Source organism: Salmo salar, chromosome ssa04 (genome assembly GCF_905237065.1).
Source record: "Salmo salar chromosome ssa04, Ssal_v3.1, whole genome shotgun sequence".
Lineage (NCBI taxonomy): Eukaryota > Metazoa > Chordata > Actinopteri > Salmoniformes > Salmonidae > Salmo > Salmo salar.
Window position 1 is genome coordinate 59,998,899 of NC_059445.1, and position 17,653 is coordinate 60,016,551.

At 40.0% G+C, this 17,653-nt stretch overlaps 1 protein-coding gene across 3 annotated transcripts in view; it reads left to right on the forward strand.

Annotated features, from left to right (window-relative positions):
* LOC106603470 (RAB guanine nucleotide exchange factor (GEF) 1) overlaps window positions 1-14,465 on the forward strand; it is a 28,865-nt gene extending 14,400 nt beyond the window's left edge. For all 3 annotated transcript variants that reach the window (XM_014197199.2, XM_045717154.1, XM_045717155.1), the window contains 4 exons: window positions 10,765-10,897; window positions 11,097-11,188; window positions 11,488-11,744; window positions 11,860-14,465. In XM_014197199.2, coding sequence (XP_014052674.2) covers window positions 10,765-10,897; window positions 11,097-11,188; window positions 11,488-11,744; window positions 11,860-12,267 — 890 coding nt within the window. In that variant the 3' untranslated portion in view covers window positions 12,268-14,465. The remainder of the gene's footprint in view (window positions 1-10,764; window positions 10,898-11,096; window positions 11,189-11,487; window positions 11,745-11,859) is intronic.
* The last annotated feature ends 3,188 nt before the right edge of the window (window positions 14,466-17,653 follow it).

The window sequence follows — 17,653 nt, forward strand, 5'->3', positions numbered from 1 at the left end:
AAAGCGGTAGCTGCTGCATGCCGACCCGGTAACGCCGACCCTACCAATTCTACTTGTAAAATTGCAATGTTTGGCAGTAGTGAACAACTTCACTTTGAGCCAATCGGAGAGCACGAACCCCGTGGGGGAGCCAACAAAAAAAAAGGGTATTTTCTCCGTACATCCACGGATGAGCAAGTCAAATTTCTTATGCAATGTATGGGATGGTAGCTAGCTAAGTGCACAGACGCAATGCACACAACACACCATTGTTGCTAGTATTGACATAATACAATTTTCATGAAACAGCTGCCTGTGTTAGCTGCCAAGTTAGTGTAGTGTCCTTAGCTAGCTTTGTTGTGCTAGCTAGTGAGTATTCTAACGTTAGCTAGCTAGAACAACATTTGGCTATGGGCTGCACTGGCAGTATGTGATTATGGAAAGTGAATGATTGTTTCTACGTCATCTTGCTAGGTAGTTATCTCGCTGTGGTCATCTGGCTAGTATCAACAAGGGCTTTCTACAAAAAAGCAACATTAGCGCGGATAGTTTGGAATGTAGACCATAAGCAATACGCACGGATATATGCATTGCCAAGCAACGCTACTGCCACCTTCTGGTTTGGAGTATTTTATCAAGGCTGAGTGGCTGACGACTTCCAAGATTTTTGCTGCGTGAACACAAGAGATTGGCCCACCACCTAAGAGTGTTGGCAGTCAAAGCTTTAAAATGTTTAGTTGATCAATTCCTGTCGAGGGAGGAGCAGATTTTTTGGGGGGGGATATGATAGTAAAACATTCTTTTGATGGATATAACATTTGTTGGCACCTTGAATTCTTGCACATTTTCTCATAAAAAGGTATATTTTGAAACTCGGCCGCACAGGCAAGTTTGTCAAACTACTAAACTTGGAACCAATCAGAACTCCCGTACATACCCCTTGTGATGAAGGTAGCCATTGGCCTGCTTCTGTCTATGATGAAAACGTGAGCTGTTATCTGATGAAGAGGAACAGATATAGCTAGCTCCCAGATTGAAATAAAATCAAAATCTGTTTTCGAGTGCACTGAAGAGGTAACTCTGTTTACCATTTAGGCAATTTATTGAAAGCTAGCCAATGTTAGACTAACCTAGCCAGCTACTGTAAATGTCAATTTGTGTTTCATTAGCTATCTCTCTGAGTTCAATTGTTGAATCATGTTTTGGCCTGATTATGTCTAATTTAAAGTATCTAGCTGCAGGCTTAATGAAACATTCAATCCTATACTTTGCATAGAAACCCAAATACAATCATGTAGATAGAAGTGTGTCGTATGCTAGAATAGAGGTTTAAAAACGACAACTGCAGGTGTATATTAGCCAATACATATGGCATAGCTTACACATATAGCATTCATTGCAATACAATGTGCTCTGCAATAAGATAACCAGAGTTTGATTTCTAAACCAGATGAGTTTTCAAATAGCACCTGCCCAATTCCGTGGGAGGCATGCATAATGTTGGATGGCCAATACCATGGTGGGCATGCATAATGTTGTATGGCCAATACCATGGTGGGCATGCATGATGTTGGATGGCCAATACCATGGTGGGCATGCATAATGTTGGATGCATTGGAATATAAGGTTTGGAGAATGATAGAGAGCCTGTAGGATTATACAAAAATCAGTTGGGAAATGAATGTTTTGAGTTTCAAATACTGAATGTGAGTATATTTATGTGGTTTTAAATGATTAACTTTCCTACTAACCTAAAAGTCAACAGTGCCAAAATATTGAAAAAACATTCATTATTCTATTATCTATGACTGAGTGTGAGACATCTTTTCCATTTTGTACGTTTCAACGTTCTTAACCGTAGACTCCCTGCCACCCTGACAAGACTGTGTAAGACAAAAACCCACAAAGAAAAGACAACAGGCAAATGCATATGTGGTCTAAATAGTGATGGCAGGGCTAATTCAAACTGTAGGACTTGGTGAATAGACCGTGGGAGATAAAAGTGAGAGACAATATTGAATAAAGATGCTCAAACAAGAATGTGTGTCTGTAATAGTGTTCTTCAACTCTAAAATGCACTAGACTGTGTAAGACAAAATCCAGAAAAGACAACAGGCAAATGCATACAGTGGGGAGAGCAAGTATTTGATACACGGCCGATTTTGCAGGTTTTCCTACTTACAAAGCATGTAGAGGTCTGTAATTTTTTATCATAGTTACACTTCAACTGTGAGAGACGGAATCTAAAACAAAAATCCAGAAAATCACATTGTATGATTAAGTAATTCATTTGTATTTTATTGCATGACATAAGTATTTGATCACCTACCAACCAGTAAGAATTCCGGCTCTCACAGACCTGTTAGTTTTTCTTTAAGAAGCCCTACTGTTCTCCACTCATTACCTGTATTAACTGCACCTTTTTGAACTCGTTACCTGTATAAAAGACACCTGTCCACACACTCAATCAAACAGACTCCAACCTCTCCACAATGGCCAAGACCAGAGAGCTGTATAAGGACATCAGGGATAAAATTGTAGACCTGCACAAGGCTGGGATGGGCTACAGGACAATAGGCAAGCAGTTTGGTGAGAAGGCAACAACTGTTGGCGCAATTATTAGAAAATGGAAGAAGTTCAAGATGACGGTCAATCACCCTCGGTCTGGGGCTCCATGCAAGATCTCAGCCCAGAAGTACACGGCAGGACCTGGTCAATGACCTGAAGAGTGCTGGGACCACAGTCTCAAAGAAAACCATTAGTAACACACTACGCCGTCATGGATTAAAATCCTGCAGCGCACGCAAGGTCCCCCTGCTCATGCCAGCGCATGTCCAGGCCCGTCTGAAGTTTGCCAATGATCATCTGGATGATCCAGAGGAGGAATGGGAGAAGGTCATGGGGTCTGATGAGACAAAAATATAGCTTTTTGGTCTAAACTCCACTCGCCGTGTTTGGAGGAAGAAGGATGAGTACAACCCCAAGAACACCATCCCAACCGTGAAGCATGGAGGTGGAAACATCATTCTTTGGGGATGCTTTTCTGCAAAGGGGACAGGACGACTGCACCGTATTGAGGGGAGGATGGATGGGGCCATGTATCGCGAGATCTTGGCCAACAACCTCCTTCCCTCAGTAAGAGCATTGAAGATGGGTCGTGGCTGGGTCTTCCAGCATGACAACAACCCGAAACACACAGCCAGGGCAACTAAGGAGTGGCTTCGTAAGAAGTATCTCAAGGTCCTGGAGTGGCCTAGCCAGTCTCCAGAGCTGAACCCAATAGAAAATCTTTGGAGGGAGCTGAAAGTCCGTGTTGCCCAGCGACAGCCCCGACACCTGAAGGATCTGGAGAAGGTCTGTATGGAGGAGTGGGCCAAAATCCCTGCTGCAGTGTGTGCAAACCTAGTCAAGAACTACAGGAAACGTATGATCTCTGTAATTGTAAAAAGGTTTCTGTACCAAATATTAAGTTCTGATGTATCAAATACTTATGTCATGCAATAAAATGCAAATTATTTACTTAAAAATCATACAATTGGATTTTTGTTTTAGATTCTGTCTCTCACAGTTGAAGTCTACCTATGATAAAAAATTACAGACCTCTACATGCTTTGTAAGTAGGAAAACCTGCAAAATCGGCAGTGTATCAAATACTTGTTCTCCCCACTGTATGTGGTCTCATTGTCTAAGTAGTGACTGCAGTAGGACGGTTCTCCTCACAGGTGAGTGAATCAGCCCATGCTTGGTAAATAGCACTTGGTTGATATCTGGGAGCAGGTCACAGGAGAGCTGAATTGATTGTGAGAGACCAGAATTAATCAAATAAATCATCACAGCAAAGGACTGTAGTTTGTGAGCTAGGAAATTAACATCCTGACAGTCTGAGGCAGGGTGCTCTGCAATCATCCTACTCCAACTATTGACATGGATAATGTAGCATTTCTTATTTGTCAGTATGAAATTATTGGGTCCTGCCTTGATGACTGTATTAGTTTTACACTACTTGTCCTATAGATTTTTGTAGTCTTAAATTATTACTTGGAATAAATTGAAAACCAAAATGCTCCTTGTCCTGGAATGACATGCTAGCTAGCGATAATACCATCTGCTCCTACTAGTAACAGATCTACTTGTTGTAAATAGCTAGCTACATTACTAAGGTTGCTGTCGGGAGTCATTTTACAGCTTGCATTGATGGTATCACATTTCTATAACTAAATATTTTTATTTAAAAAAAATTCAAAAGCCTTTACCTGAGCAGTTTGTCAGACCTGTGTCTGCTACCTGAGACATGGATAACGTGATTGGCAGACGTGATCAACAGCGATAATACATACGTTTTTGATTGGTTTACAGTTTAGTACTCAGCGGCATTTGCCTGTCCGGCTAGCGAACATAAAAGTAAGTATTTGTAAAAAAAAAAAAAAAAAAGTGCAAGAACTGACATTGCCAACAAACAGATGTGTTCAGAAGAAATAAATATACACTATGTGAAAAAAAGAGAGCTCCTCCCTCGACAGAGATTGATCATTTGGCAATCCTACCTGTGTGTCTGAGCTTTTACATAATGCCTTTGGTTTCATTTGCAAATAGAAATATCTATTAATATCTACTGTAAATATACAAGTGAGGTCTAAGCACTACACCGAGTGGCCACTGAGGACAATGAATGACATTGATAAGTCTAAGTCCTTTCAGTCATATCAAAGGCTAAAGTCTTAATCTCTGGATCCTCTTTGACTGATATGGGAAACGTGTTTGGTAGATTTCAGGCCTTTAGACTTGTGATACGAAATAGATACCTTGTGATCTGTGATGGATTGGTTAGGTTACTTTCTAAATGTAATCTGTTACAGTTCGTAGTTACCTGTCAATTTGTAAGCCGTAACACAACTTTTCAATTACCCAACCTCAGTAACGTAATCTGAGTACTTTCCCTTAAGAGGCATTAGAAGACAAATGATTCATCAAATGCATTTGGTGTGTCATCGTAGTGCTCCCTGAATTGTGGTCAGACTCGCTCAGGCAGCACTAACTTAAACTTGCGCCTTTTTTCAATTCTGAATTGAATGTTATTGAGAAAACAAACATGTCAATGTATATTTTTTTTGCATACATCTTTTCTTAATTTATAAGTAATCCAATAGGTAATCATAGTTTTTCAAAACTATTAATCTGATTACAATATTTTTGCTGGTAATGTAACTGATTAGTTAATATTTTTAATTAATTATGTGACATGTCGGTGTCTGATATGTTTGCCAGATCTCAGCTGTTCCTCACTCTGTGTGCTATTTTATTGTGGGGGTCGACTACGTTTGCTTCAATTGTTCCCTACAACAACAGCTGGCCTTCACATAGAAGCTTGCTAACTTTAGCTAGCTCACATCCAAATGCCAGTCCTACATTCTTCCACAAAACATAGATAGCTCGCTAAATCAGTTCAACACCAAACTTTACAATGTATACAATAGGCTTTCCAACACTATCTCGCTACGCCATTGTCCAAGCTACGGTAAGCGCTAGCCACATTTTAGTTTCAGATAGGGCAAACACTGCAGCTAGCTACATTTCCTCGACCAAGATCAACCAAGAGATCAGTCAATACACAACTCAAACTGTAGCTGAGAAAACAAATTGCTAGCTAGCTATATTAAACCTCCAATGCACATGTAAACAACACCTCTGTTGTGCACTGCAGTGTGCAAATACACGCTCACTACAATCATAAACCTCACCAGAGAAGCATTGCTATTTCAAATATCCAGAATAAATTCCAGTACGCTCCCTCTCCTGTCTTCTTGACATTTGAATCCAAATTTGCGCTGATGAACATTGCGAAACTAACGTCAATGCCATTTTGAGAGTCTTGATTGTACTTGACAGCTCTGATCTGGATGCTGGAATAGCCCAAGTGTTGGGCACACTATTTGTCAATAACGCCACCATGCAGGGGTATTCTAGGGGCGGGAGGATTATATAAATTGATATAAACTGGGTGGTTTGAGCGCTGAATGCTGATTGACTGACAGCTGTGGTATATCAGACCGTATACCACGGGTATGACAACATGTATTTTTACTGCTCTAATTACGTTGGTAACCAGTTTATAACATCAAGGCACCTCGTGGGTTTGATATATAATATTATGACCAATATACCACGGCTAAGGGCTGTGTCCAGGCACTCTACGTTGCGTCGTGCGTAAGAACAGCCCTTAGTCGTGGTATATTGGCCATAGAACAATTCATAACTCCGCTTTAGGCTAGAGACAAGCTGTAAAAGGCACAAGAAAGATGTGGCTCTAGTATACATGGGGATATCTTTGTTTAGTCTCTATGGCTGAGCTATACGACCTTTAAAAGATAATGACTTAAAACAGTTTTTTCTTTACTTTGCTTTCAATGTGGGTTATGAGTCATATTTTACAATGTAAGACTGTCGCAGTTAGGGTTGCAAAGCTACTGGTAATTTACAAAAGTTACCGGGATCTTATGTAAATGTGGTAATTAACAAACTATATGGCAATCTATGGTAACTTGTGTCATTTAAACTTGTATAACTTAAAAACAATATTTGGCTGTAACGTTACAAAATGTGGAAGAAAGCCAAGGGGTCTGAATACTTTTCGAATGCACTGTATTGTAGTTATTATTTTTTTTATAGCTGTGTGCATATTGTCCATGAGTTTCTAGTAGATAGAGAAAATAGCCTGAAATTAAACCCTAATATCATAATGAAAAAATAATCAAATCAATTGTTTTCAATTAACTCTTTAACTCTTTCACAACTGCCACCAATTTGGCGCCAAAACATTTACAGCAAATACATTTTGGCATAGTAAAATTTAAATAAGTGTGTTTTGAAAATGTTTTGAAAATTAAGGATATTGCATGCTGAAACCCCCATAGTGAAATACCATTGGTGTTTAATAAGTTGATGGTTTATATTCAGGATAATGTTTTACAGCTTTGTCATTTTATATTTATTTAAAAATCATCTTTTATTTAATTATTTCATATATTTTACATGTGATAAGGCCAGAAATAATTGCAGACACCTGTAATAATCTGAAATACCCCAAAAGGCCACTAGATATAATTTTATAAAATTCCAAATAGACGGATTAGCTGATCGTCACAAACGATTTGCACGCTTCAATGAGGCAGAAGTCCTTGTTTTGTGATTCTAGATAGACAGATGGCAGCTTTTTGTCATTTTTGGTAGCTATGTGGGGAATCGTAGGTGGCTTGTTTCATCTTGTTCTTGATACCATGCCTTGTTTTGAGGTGTTTTGACTGATGCCACGTCTATGCTAATGTGGCTCAAATTGGTTAGCTAGCTAACCAACAACTGTAACGATGTATTTGAGAGACAAGTGCTCATTGTGCAAATTTCTTTGTTTTCAATAAACATTGGTGACGAAATATAGTTTACATGTTGTTAACAGTCTAAGCCAACCCCGTCTGTTTTGCCCCATAGTTGTGCGCACGTCGGTTTTGTTGCTAAACAACCAACCCTCTATAAACCTTGAAGGTTAATACAATTCTGGTAGTTTACTGGTGAACTTATAAAGTTTACAGTAATATACCCTCCCTTTGCAACCCTAGTCTAAATCAATTGAGCTATTCACCTTCTGAAAACTGCAGACAATTACTTTTGACTATCCATGTTCAATTCTACAAAAACTGATTTGAGCTATTAGAGGGCAGCAGACCAGGGTTTAAACCAGCAACCCTTGCAGTTATGCAAGCACACCACCTGTGCCATTAACACCCAGACATTTTGTCAGAAGACAAATTTAAAGGTTACAATAGCACTGCCAATGACATATTTTGGGGTGTTCAAAAATGTTTGGCTTAAATATGGAAATGTTGTATAATGCAAAGAAAATCACCTTCTGGTGTAGAAACCATGAAAATTAAACACAAACTACATTTTAAGTGAGAAGTAGACATCGGTCTGAAGCCAAAAAATAAAGGAAATTCACATGAGCACCACAGTACCTACTTCACCCATGCTCTACCAAGGTTTTCCAGCACACAGCTTTGACATACTACAGTAGCTATGTTGGTCTATTGTACTTCAAACAATGTGTATGCAGGTTGTACTTGAAATTTACTGGATTGACTGGCCTTCATGTCTTAAAGTAATGATGAACTGTCGTTTTCTCTTTGCTTATTTGAGCTGTTCTTGCCATAATATGGACTTGGTATTTTACCAAATAGGGCTATGTTCTGCATACCACCCCTACTTTGTCACAACACAACTAATTGTCTCAAACGCATTAAGAAGGAAATAAATTCCACAAATGAACTTTTAACAAGGCACACCTGTTAATTGAAATGCATTCCAGGTGACTACCTCATGAAGCTGGTTGAGAGAATGCCAAGAGTGTGCAAAGCTGTCATCAAGGCAAAGGGTAGCTACTTTGAAGAATCTCAAATATAAAATAGATTTTGATTTGTTTAACACTTTTTTTGTTACTACATGATTCTATGTGTTATTTCATAGTTTTGATGTCTTCACTATTATTCTGCAATGTAGAAAATTGTAAAAATAAAGAAAACCCTTGAATGAGTAGGTGTGTCCAAACTTGACTGGTACTGTTCATATTTTTCTCAACATATATTGCTCAAATAAATGTTTCAGTAAATTACAATTTTAAATGGCAAAGAACAACAGGCAGCTCCCACAACAACAAAAAAGCTCACTCAATCAAGCATGATGGTCTTGTACATATAAAAGTTAGAAACAGTAGTGGAATGGGATAATGTCATAGTGTGAGTTGGAAAGCATGCAATACTTTATTTAGTATGTATGCGGTACAAATCACATTATTGTGGGAGCACCTTTAAAGTGTATGAATTAGGCTGTTTTGAGAAGGTTTGAATCCTAAGCAAGTACAATAGCTACTGTAGGTCAAATCTGTGTGCTGGAAAACCTTGGTAGAGCATGGGTGAATTTTCTTATCTCTTACGGCTTCAGACCAATGCCTACTTCCCATTTTAAACTTAGTTTTTGTGTTTTTAGTAGGCGTACAACTAATAAACTGTATTTTTTTTGTGTGTGTGTGTATATATATATTACACATACAGTTGAAGTCGGAAGTTTACATACACCTTAGCCAAATACATTTAAACTCAGTTTTTCACAATTCCTGACATTTAATCCAAGTAAGAATTCCCTGTCTTAGGTCAATTTATTTTAAGAATGTGAAATATAAGAGTAAAGAATTATTTATTTCAGCTTTTATTTATTTATTTATTTCTTCTCATATTCCCAGTGGGTCAGAAGTTTACATACACTCAATTAGTATTTGGTAGCATTGCCTTTTAAATTGTTTAACTTGGGTCAAACGTTTTGGGTAGCCTTCCACAAGCTTCCCACTATAAGTTGGGTGAATTTTGTCCCATTCCTCCTGACAGAGCTGGTGTAACTGAGTCAGGTTTGTAGGCCTCCTTGCTCGCACACGCTTTTTCAGTTCTGCCCACAAATGTTCTATAGGGTTGAGGTCAGGGCTTTGTGATGGCCACTCCAATACCTTGACTTTGTTGTCCTTAAGCCATTGTGACAATACTTTGGAAGTATGCTTGTGGTCATTGTCCATTTGGAAGACCCATTTGCGACCAAGCTTTAACTTCTTGACTGATGTCTTGAGATGTTGCTTCAATATATCCACATAATTTTCCTTCCTCATTATGCCATCTATTTTGTGAAGTGCACCAGACCCTCCTGCAGCAAAGCACCCCCACAACATGATGCTGCCACCCCTGTGCTTTACGGTTGGGATGGTGTTCTTCTGTTTGCAAGCCTCCCCCTTTTTCCTCCAAACATAACGATGGTCATAATGGCCATACAGTTCTATTTTTGTTTCATCAGACCAGAGGACATTTCTCCAAAAAGTACGATCTTTGTCCCCATGTGCAGTTGCAAACCGTAGTCTGGCTTTTTTATGGCGGTTTTGGAGCAGTGGCTTCTTCCTTGCTGAGCGGCCTTCCAGGTTATGTCGACATAGAACTTGTTTTACTGTGGATATAGATTCTTTTGTACCTGTTTCCTCCAGCATCTTCACAAGGTCCTTTGCTGTTGTTCTGGGATTGATTTGCACTTTTCACACCAAAGTACGTTAATCTCTAGGAGACAGAACATGTCTCCTTCCTGAGCGGTATGACGGCTGCGTGGTCCCATGGTGTTTATACTTGCGTACTATTGTTTGTACAGATGAACGTGGTACCTTCAGGTGTTTGGAAATTGCTCCCAAGGATGAACCAGACTTGTGGAGGTCTACAATTCTTTTTTCTTAGGTCTTGGTTGATTTCTTTTGATTTTCCCATGATGTCAAGCAAAGAGGCACTGAGTTTGTAGATCGGCCATGAAATACATCCACAGGTACACCTCCAATTGACTCAAATGATGTCAATTAACCTATCAGAAGCTTCTAAAGCCATTAAATCATTTTTGGGAATTTTCCACACTGTTTAAAGGCACAGTCAACTTAGTGTATGTAAACTTCTGACTCACTGGATTTGTGATACAGTGAAATAATCTGTCTGTAAACAATTGTTGGAAAAATTACTTGTGTCATGCACAAAGTAGATGTCCTAACCGACTTGCCAAAACTATAGTTTGTTAACAAGAAATTTGTGGAGTGGTTGGAAAAAACGAGTTTTAATGACTCCAACCTAAGTGTATGTAAACTAACGACTTCAAGTGTGTCTGTGTGTGTGAGCTAGATGTAATGAAGACAAAAGTTAAGCCTACTGTGAAATGTTTTCCTTCCAGGCTCTTCAGAGCGTGTGGAGCAAGTGATGGACGAGGTGGAGAAGTACATTATGACTCGCCTGTATAAGAGCGTCTTCTGTCCCGAGACCACAGACGATGAGAAGAAAGACCTGGCCACTCAGAACAGGATACGGTAAGGACTACAATCTTCTGCCTGAAAGACAGGCAGTTTTAATAAATTGTTTATGAATTGGGGTGTTTGTCACTGTGGGCAGACATGCATGCAATTATCCTCCCGTATCTGTCAATGTGCGTGGTAATGACCCTTTGTGTTTTTATCACTCTGGGTGTTGTTTGTCACTGTCTCACCCACCACTGTGTGGGTTGTATAGGGCGTTACACTGGGTGGACATTCAGATGCTCTGTGTGCCAGTGGATGAGGAGATCCCAGCAGTGTCAGACAACGTGGTCAAAGCCATAACAGGTGAGTCATGGATGGTGTCACACAGGATCCCATTAGGACTCAACCAAACATGTCTCTTTAAATCATGGGTAGTGTTCAGAGGACTGCAGTGTGTTGCCTTTTTTGTTTGTTTTTTAACCTTTATTGAACCAGGAGAAGCCCATTAAGACAGTGTATTTTGCAAGGGAGACCTGGCCAAGAAAGCAGCAGCAGTCAATACAATATTACACAATTTTAAAGCATACATGATCTGACCTACAGTAAACATTTTCACATCTCAGGATTGTGAACAGGATTATGAATTGTGTGTTGCATCACAGACGTCATCGAGATGGACTCCAAGCGGGTACCAAGGGACAAGCTAACGTGCATCACGCGCTGCAGCAAGCACATCTTTAGCGCCATCAAGATCACCAAAAGCGAGCCAGGCTCGGCAGACGACTTCCTGCCCACCCTAATCTACATCGTACTGAAGGCCAACCCACCACGCCTGCAATCCAACATCCAGTACATCACCCGCTTCTGCAACCCCAGCAGGCTCATGACTGGAGAGGACGGATACTACTTCACTAACCTGGTACGTGTCTCTGTGCCACTTCACACCACTCCCTCATGCCTACACCGAGTTGATGAGAACCAAGCACACACTCATTTGGTTCATAGCTCACCTCCTGTGTCCTCTTTCTGTTTAGTGCTGTGCAGTTGCCTTCATTGAAAAACTGGACGCCCAGTCCCTCAACCTGGACCCTGTGGACTTTGAGCGCTACATGTCGGGCCAGGTCTCCCCTCGCAGGCCACAGGTGGACAGTGGCTGGCCACAGATGGACACTGCTGCTTCCATACCCGCCCTGGCCCAGGTCAACCAGAATCTGGATCTCCTGTCAGGCCTGGGGAGCCGGCAGGAAAGGGTTCTGGAGGGGGCGCGGAGCATGCAGAGTGACCTGATCACCTGGCAGGAGAGTGTGGCGCGAGAGGTGCAGGAAATCCTGGAGAAGTACCCGTTGGAGATCCGCCCACCTGCCCTCTCTGCCATCGACTCGGACAACATGGAAAACGACCGGCTGCCGCTGCCACTGACGCCCCAGGTGTTTGCTGGGTAATATCTCTCCAGAATGGAAGGCAAGAGGGCTTCTTGAACTAATGATCCCGCCTCTCTGTAATGGCTTGAGCCGTCATTGGCTCTTTACTGTGGCGAGGTTCAGGAATTGGCAGCCCCCTCGTGTCTATACTGCTACCATTTTAAACATTCTCACACACTGTAAGCCAAGTAGACTTTTGTCCATTTTGCCCCTAGACCCTTTCCCTAAAGCATTCACATTTTAATTAATAGATAAAAAGGAAGGACTAAGTTTGAGGAAAAGGCTTAAGGGACCTTAAATGGAACCAAGTCTTTACAATGTTCCTGCATACACATACTCCTTTTAGACTAGCCCTCTTCAGATCAGATGGCCTGAGTTGGCATTGGGCCCTAATCTGTACTCCTCTACATCCCTGCTGCACTGACACAGATGGCACACTTTGATACCGTAAGGTAACTTCTCCACCTTGTCGTGCTGAGGAAAGAGGCATGTTATTTTTAGATGGCTGCTGGTGAATTTGGGAAATGCTGACTCCTGCACCTTGTGGTATGAACTCTGCAGAATTCTATACTCTGTTTGCATGTGCTTTCCTCCGAGCCTTCTTGAGTCACCAGCAAGGGAACAGTCTGCAGTCTAATTGTGCGCAACGGGGAAAAAAGGAATGAATTTCCTCCTAAACTAAAGGTCTTAAGCGGGTTCTTATATGTGAGTATGCCCCAATGTGTGTGGTCTCAACTAATATTTTGAATGCTAATATAGAGCGCTTAATCGTCAGACTTAACTGAGAGGAAAGTATGAATTAGGGTACTTTTAACTTCTCTCATTCATTTTAGATTGCAATTATGTGTCAGTAGGGCCAAGAGCCCTCACTGTATATATTCAAGTTTGGACCTAGTTTTTCCTGATGATGTGATCTGACCACGAAAACGTCCGTCCTCTACTCCTGTGGTATGCCCATGAAGCAAAGTAATGCAGAAGAATGCTTCTTGTTATACCATGGAATTGCAGGGCATGATTTTTGTTTAATGAATCAACCATGGTGTTGGTTTGCTGGTGCACCAAACTACAATGTGCACTACAATAGGGAAATGATAATGTATATCCCTAAATGATCAATGCATTAAAATGGAATTTCTTCTTCCTGTTACATACAGTATGTATTAGTGGGGGATAATAACAATATTGTTGGTGGGCAGTGTAATGATAACAGTTTGCATTGTAACATGTTAATGTTGGATAAACAATAACTCCATATGGCATGAGGATAGGCAGAGCCCATAACACTCCTCAATTGACACTACCACTGTTTAACTTGATCAAACAGTGTTTCATTGTTTGTAAGAATTCCTTGGTGCACTGCTGTTATATTTCTAATTTGATTTGCGAGTTTGAGGGTACAGAATTCTGGCTCTAAAAAGAAGTCAAGGCAATGATACTACTTGAGCTAAATGTGAGAACTTATCCATAGGCTTGCTAATATACAGTATGTGGCACAGTAATTTCATTATAATCACATTTCAAATGTTCATAAGATATTCAAGAGGATGCCAGCCGAATGAAACGAAGGATAAATAGAGGACTTCCACTTAATACAGTATTCATGCTCCCCCCCCCCATTTTGCAACAGATCTTGGAACGGCATCCTAACATTTAGTTATTCTTCAGATAGAGTGGGACATGTTACAAACTGTGAAACCTAAAGCTTGACCAAGACTCAAGTTACTGTGTTACGTACAAAATGCCAGTGAACTGCTGATATGGATTGTGGCATGTTGTACATCATAGAAGTAATTGTGAAAGATGGATGATACCTGGGGAATGTTCAGTAAGGTGAAATGCTCAGATCAATGCAAATTATTTTGTGTATGTTTAAGGAACACTTAACAGTTCAATTTGATTACCGCATGATATTTACTCTATTACAGGCCTTTTCTATCTGCAATCCATTGAACATTTTAATCACCTGAATAAGCCCCAGGTTGTAATACTTCAACATTACTCACTCTGCTGTCACACAGACATATGTACTCTACTTTAACACTGTAATCAACTGTGACTGACTGCTGAGTCTCTAAAAGATTTGTAAACAAGTATGTGTATATTTGTGAACTTTTAAACTGAATGGCACATCACTATTTATTATGGAAACGTAATTTATAAGAATAGCCTTGTTTTACAGTGTGTATTTAATTGCCGTTCAATGAATAAACCCCAGGAACACAAATCTAGTGTTTCTTCCCCCCCCTCCCTCACACCATTTCCACCCATAATGCTGATGTTCTGCTTGTTCAAAATCCCATCTGGTTTGCGTTTAGTGGGATTATAATTTGCGTATGTGAGAACTCCTTCAAGACAGTTGGAAAAGCATTCCTCATGAAGCTGGTTGAGAGAATATCAAGAGTGTGCAAAGCTGTCATCGAGGCAAAGGGTGGCTACTTTAAAGAATATAAAATCTATTTTGATTTGTTTAACACTTTTTTTTTGGTTACTACATGATACGATAAGTGTTATTTCATAGTTTTGATGTCTTCACTATTATTCTACAGTGTCAAAAATAGTAAAGATAAAGAAAAACCTAGGTGTGTCAACTTTTGACTGGTACTGTAAGTAACCTTGATTTTGCACATAAACTCAGCAAAAAAACTTCACACCCAGAAAGAAGAAGTATGTGTCAACTTTTGACTGGTACTGTACAGGAAATTTACAGAAAATGTTGCTTGGTAACAGTAAATACACAAAAAATGTGCCTAAATCATGTGGAGTATCCTTCATTGCCTGCTGCAAATGACTTGCTACTGACATCTTGTGGTGAAAATGTTGACCAGAGTTGTACAGATAGAATGGGGCACTGCAGTCGTGGGTTACTTTGGAACCATATCCCAATTCTGAGAATCCTTTCTACAGATAAAATGGGTGTAGTGGAAGTAAGCTAAACTTTTACATTCAGCCTCAGAATTGCTGCGGCTATCTGTGGCTATGTAGCTCTTATCTCTCCTGGTCTCTTTTCCTCATTTAATAGAATTGGATGGGTGACGAGTGTATGTAGATTGCGTCTAAGTGTCCACCATATTGCTTTCCCCTATCACATGTTTGGGAGAAAATGTAAGATGTACTTTCTTTATTCATGCCTTTGGATGCCTATTCTTCAAGGCTCAGTGGTTAGCTAGGAAGCCAGGCTTGATACCAGAGGATCCTCCAGAAAATGGGATGAGGTGTCTCGATGGGGCTAGCCTGAATGGAAGACTTACATTTTATTCAGGTTCACTGGGGACATAAAAAATGGCTCATTAATTTTGCCCCACATTCACGGAAGGCAGCTCCACTTCTCTCCAAGCGTTCTGTATTTAGTATGTGGGTCAATTTCTCCCTCAGGTTCAAATTAGGCTTCGGAATAAGGCATGTTTAGTGGAAAGTCCACATTTCAGTACAGTTTTGAGCATGGCATAGTTGATATACAGTAACAGTCAAAAGTTTGGACACACCTACTCATTCAAGGGTTTTTCTTTATTTTTACTATTTTATACATTGTAGAATAATAGTGAAGACAAACTATGAAATAACACATGGGATCATGTAGTAACCAAAAAATCTATTTTATATTTGAGATTCTTCAAAGTAGCCTCCCTTTCCCTTGATGACCGCTTTGCACACTCTTGGCATTCTCTCAACCAGCTTCATGAGGTAGTCACCTGGAATGCATTTCATTTAACATGTGTGCCTTGTTAATTTATGGAATTTCTTTCCTTCTTAATGCATTTGAGGCAATCAGTTGTGTTGTGACAAGTTAGGGGTGGTATACAGAAGATAGCCCTATTTGGTAAAAGCCCAAGTCCATATTATGGCAAGAACAGCTCAAATAAGCAAAGAGAAACGACAGTCCATTACTTTAAGACATGAAGTTCAGTCAATTTGGAAAATTTCAAGAACTTTGAACGTTTCTTCAAGTGCAGTCACAAAAACTATGATGAAACTGGCTCTCATGAGGACCACCACAGGAAGGGAAGACCCAGAGTTATTTCTGCTATGGAGGATAAGTCCATTAGAGTTACCAGCTTCAGAAATTGCATCCCAAATAAATGCTTCACAGAGTTCAAGTAACTCATCTCAACATCAACTTTTCAGAGGAGTCTGCGTGAATCAGGCCTTCATGGTTGAATTGCTGCAAAGAAAGCACTACTAAAGGACACCAGTAAGAAGAAGAGACTTGCTTGGGCCATAAAGCATGAGCAATGGACATTAGACTGGTGGAAATCAGTACTTTGGTCTGATGAGTCCAAATGTGAGATTTTTGGTTCCAACCGCCGTGTCTTTGTGAGACGCAGAGTAGGTGAACGGATGATCTCTGCGTGTGTGATTCCCATCGTGAAGCGTGGAGGAGGATGTGTGATGGTGCTTTGCTGGTGACACTGTCTGATTTACTTTGAATTCAAGGCACACTTAACCAGCATGGCTACCACAGCATTCTGCAGCAATACGCCATCCCATCTGGTTTGCGCTTAGTGGGACTATAATTTGTTTTTCAACAAGACAATGACCCAACACACCCCAATAACTATTTGTAAGGGCTATTTGACCAAGAAGGAGAGTGATGGAGTGCTGCGTCAGATCATGTGGCCTCCACAATCACCCGACCTCAACCCAATTGAGATGGTTTGGGATGAATTGGACTGCAGAGTGAAGGAAAAGCAGCCAACAAGTGCTTAGCATATGTGAGAACTCCTTCAAGACTGTTGGAAAAGCATTCCTCATGAAGCTGGTTGAGAGAATGTCAAGAGTGTGCAAAGCTGTCATCGAGGCAAAGGGTGGCTACTTTAAAGAATATAAAATCTATTTTGATTTGTTTAACACTTTTTTGGTTACTACATGATACTATATGTGTTATTTCATAGTTTTGATGTCTTCACTATTATTCTACAGTGTCGAAAATAGTAAAGATAAAGAAAAACCTAGGTGTGTCAACTTTTGACTGGTACTGTAAGTAACCTTGATTTTGCACATAAACTCAGCAAAAAAACTTCACACCCAGAAAGAAGAAGATGCATTTTTTTCTCTCTCTATTGAACAAAAAAAATAGAAAATTGACTGTAAAATAACAAAAATATCCTAATTGTCAACCCAAAATTCATGACAGTCACTGGATTAGGTTGCATAATATCACAATACTCTCTCAGTAGTCTATTACACTTCTTAATAAAGCATTGTGATTGACTTTAGTTGACAGTGAGAGGATGTTTCTTTTTACTTATATTATATATAGGCCTAATTCAATTAGTGCCAATTCACCACCTGAAGAAGTGGAAACTCAAAACACAGTTGCTAGATTTCTAACAATAAATAAACTCAGCATGTGACTAACAGAAATTTAATAATGTGTCCCTGAACAAAGGGGGGTCAAAATCAAAAGTAA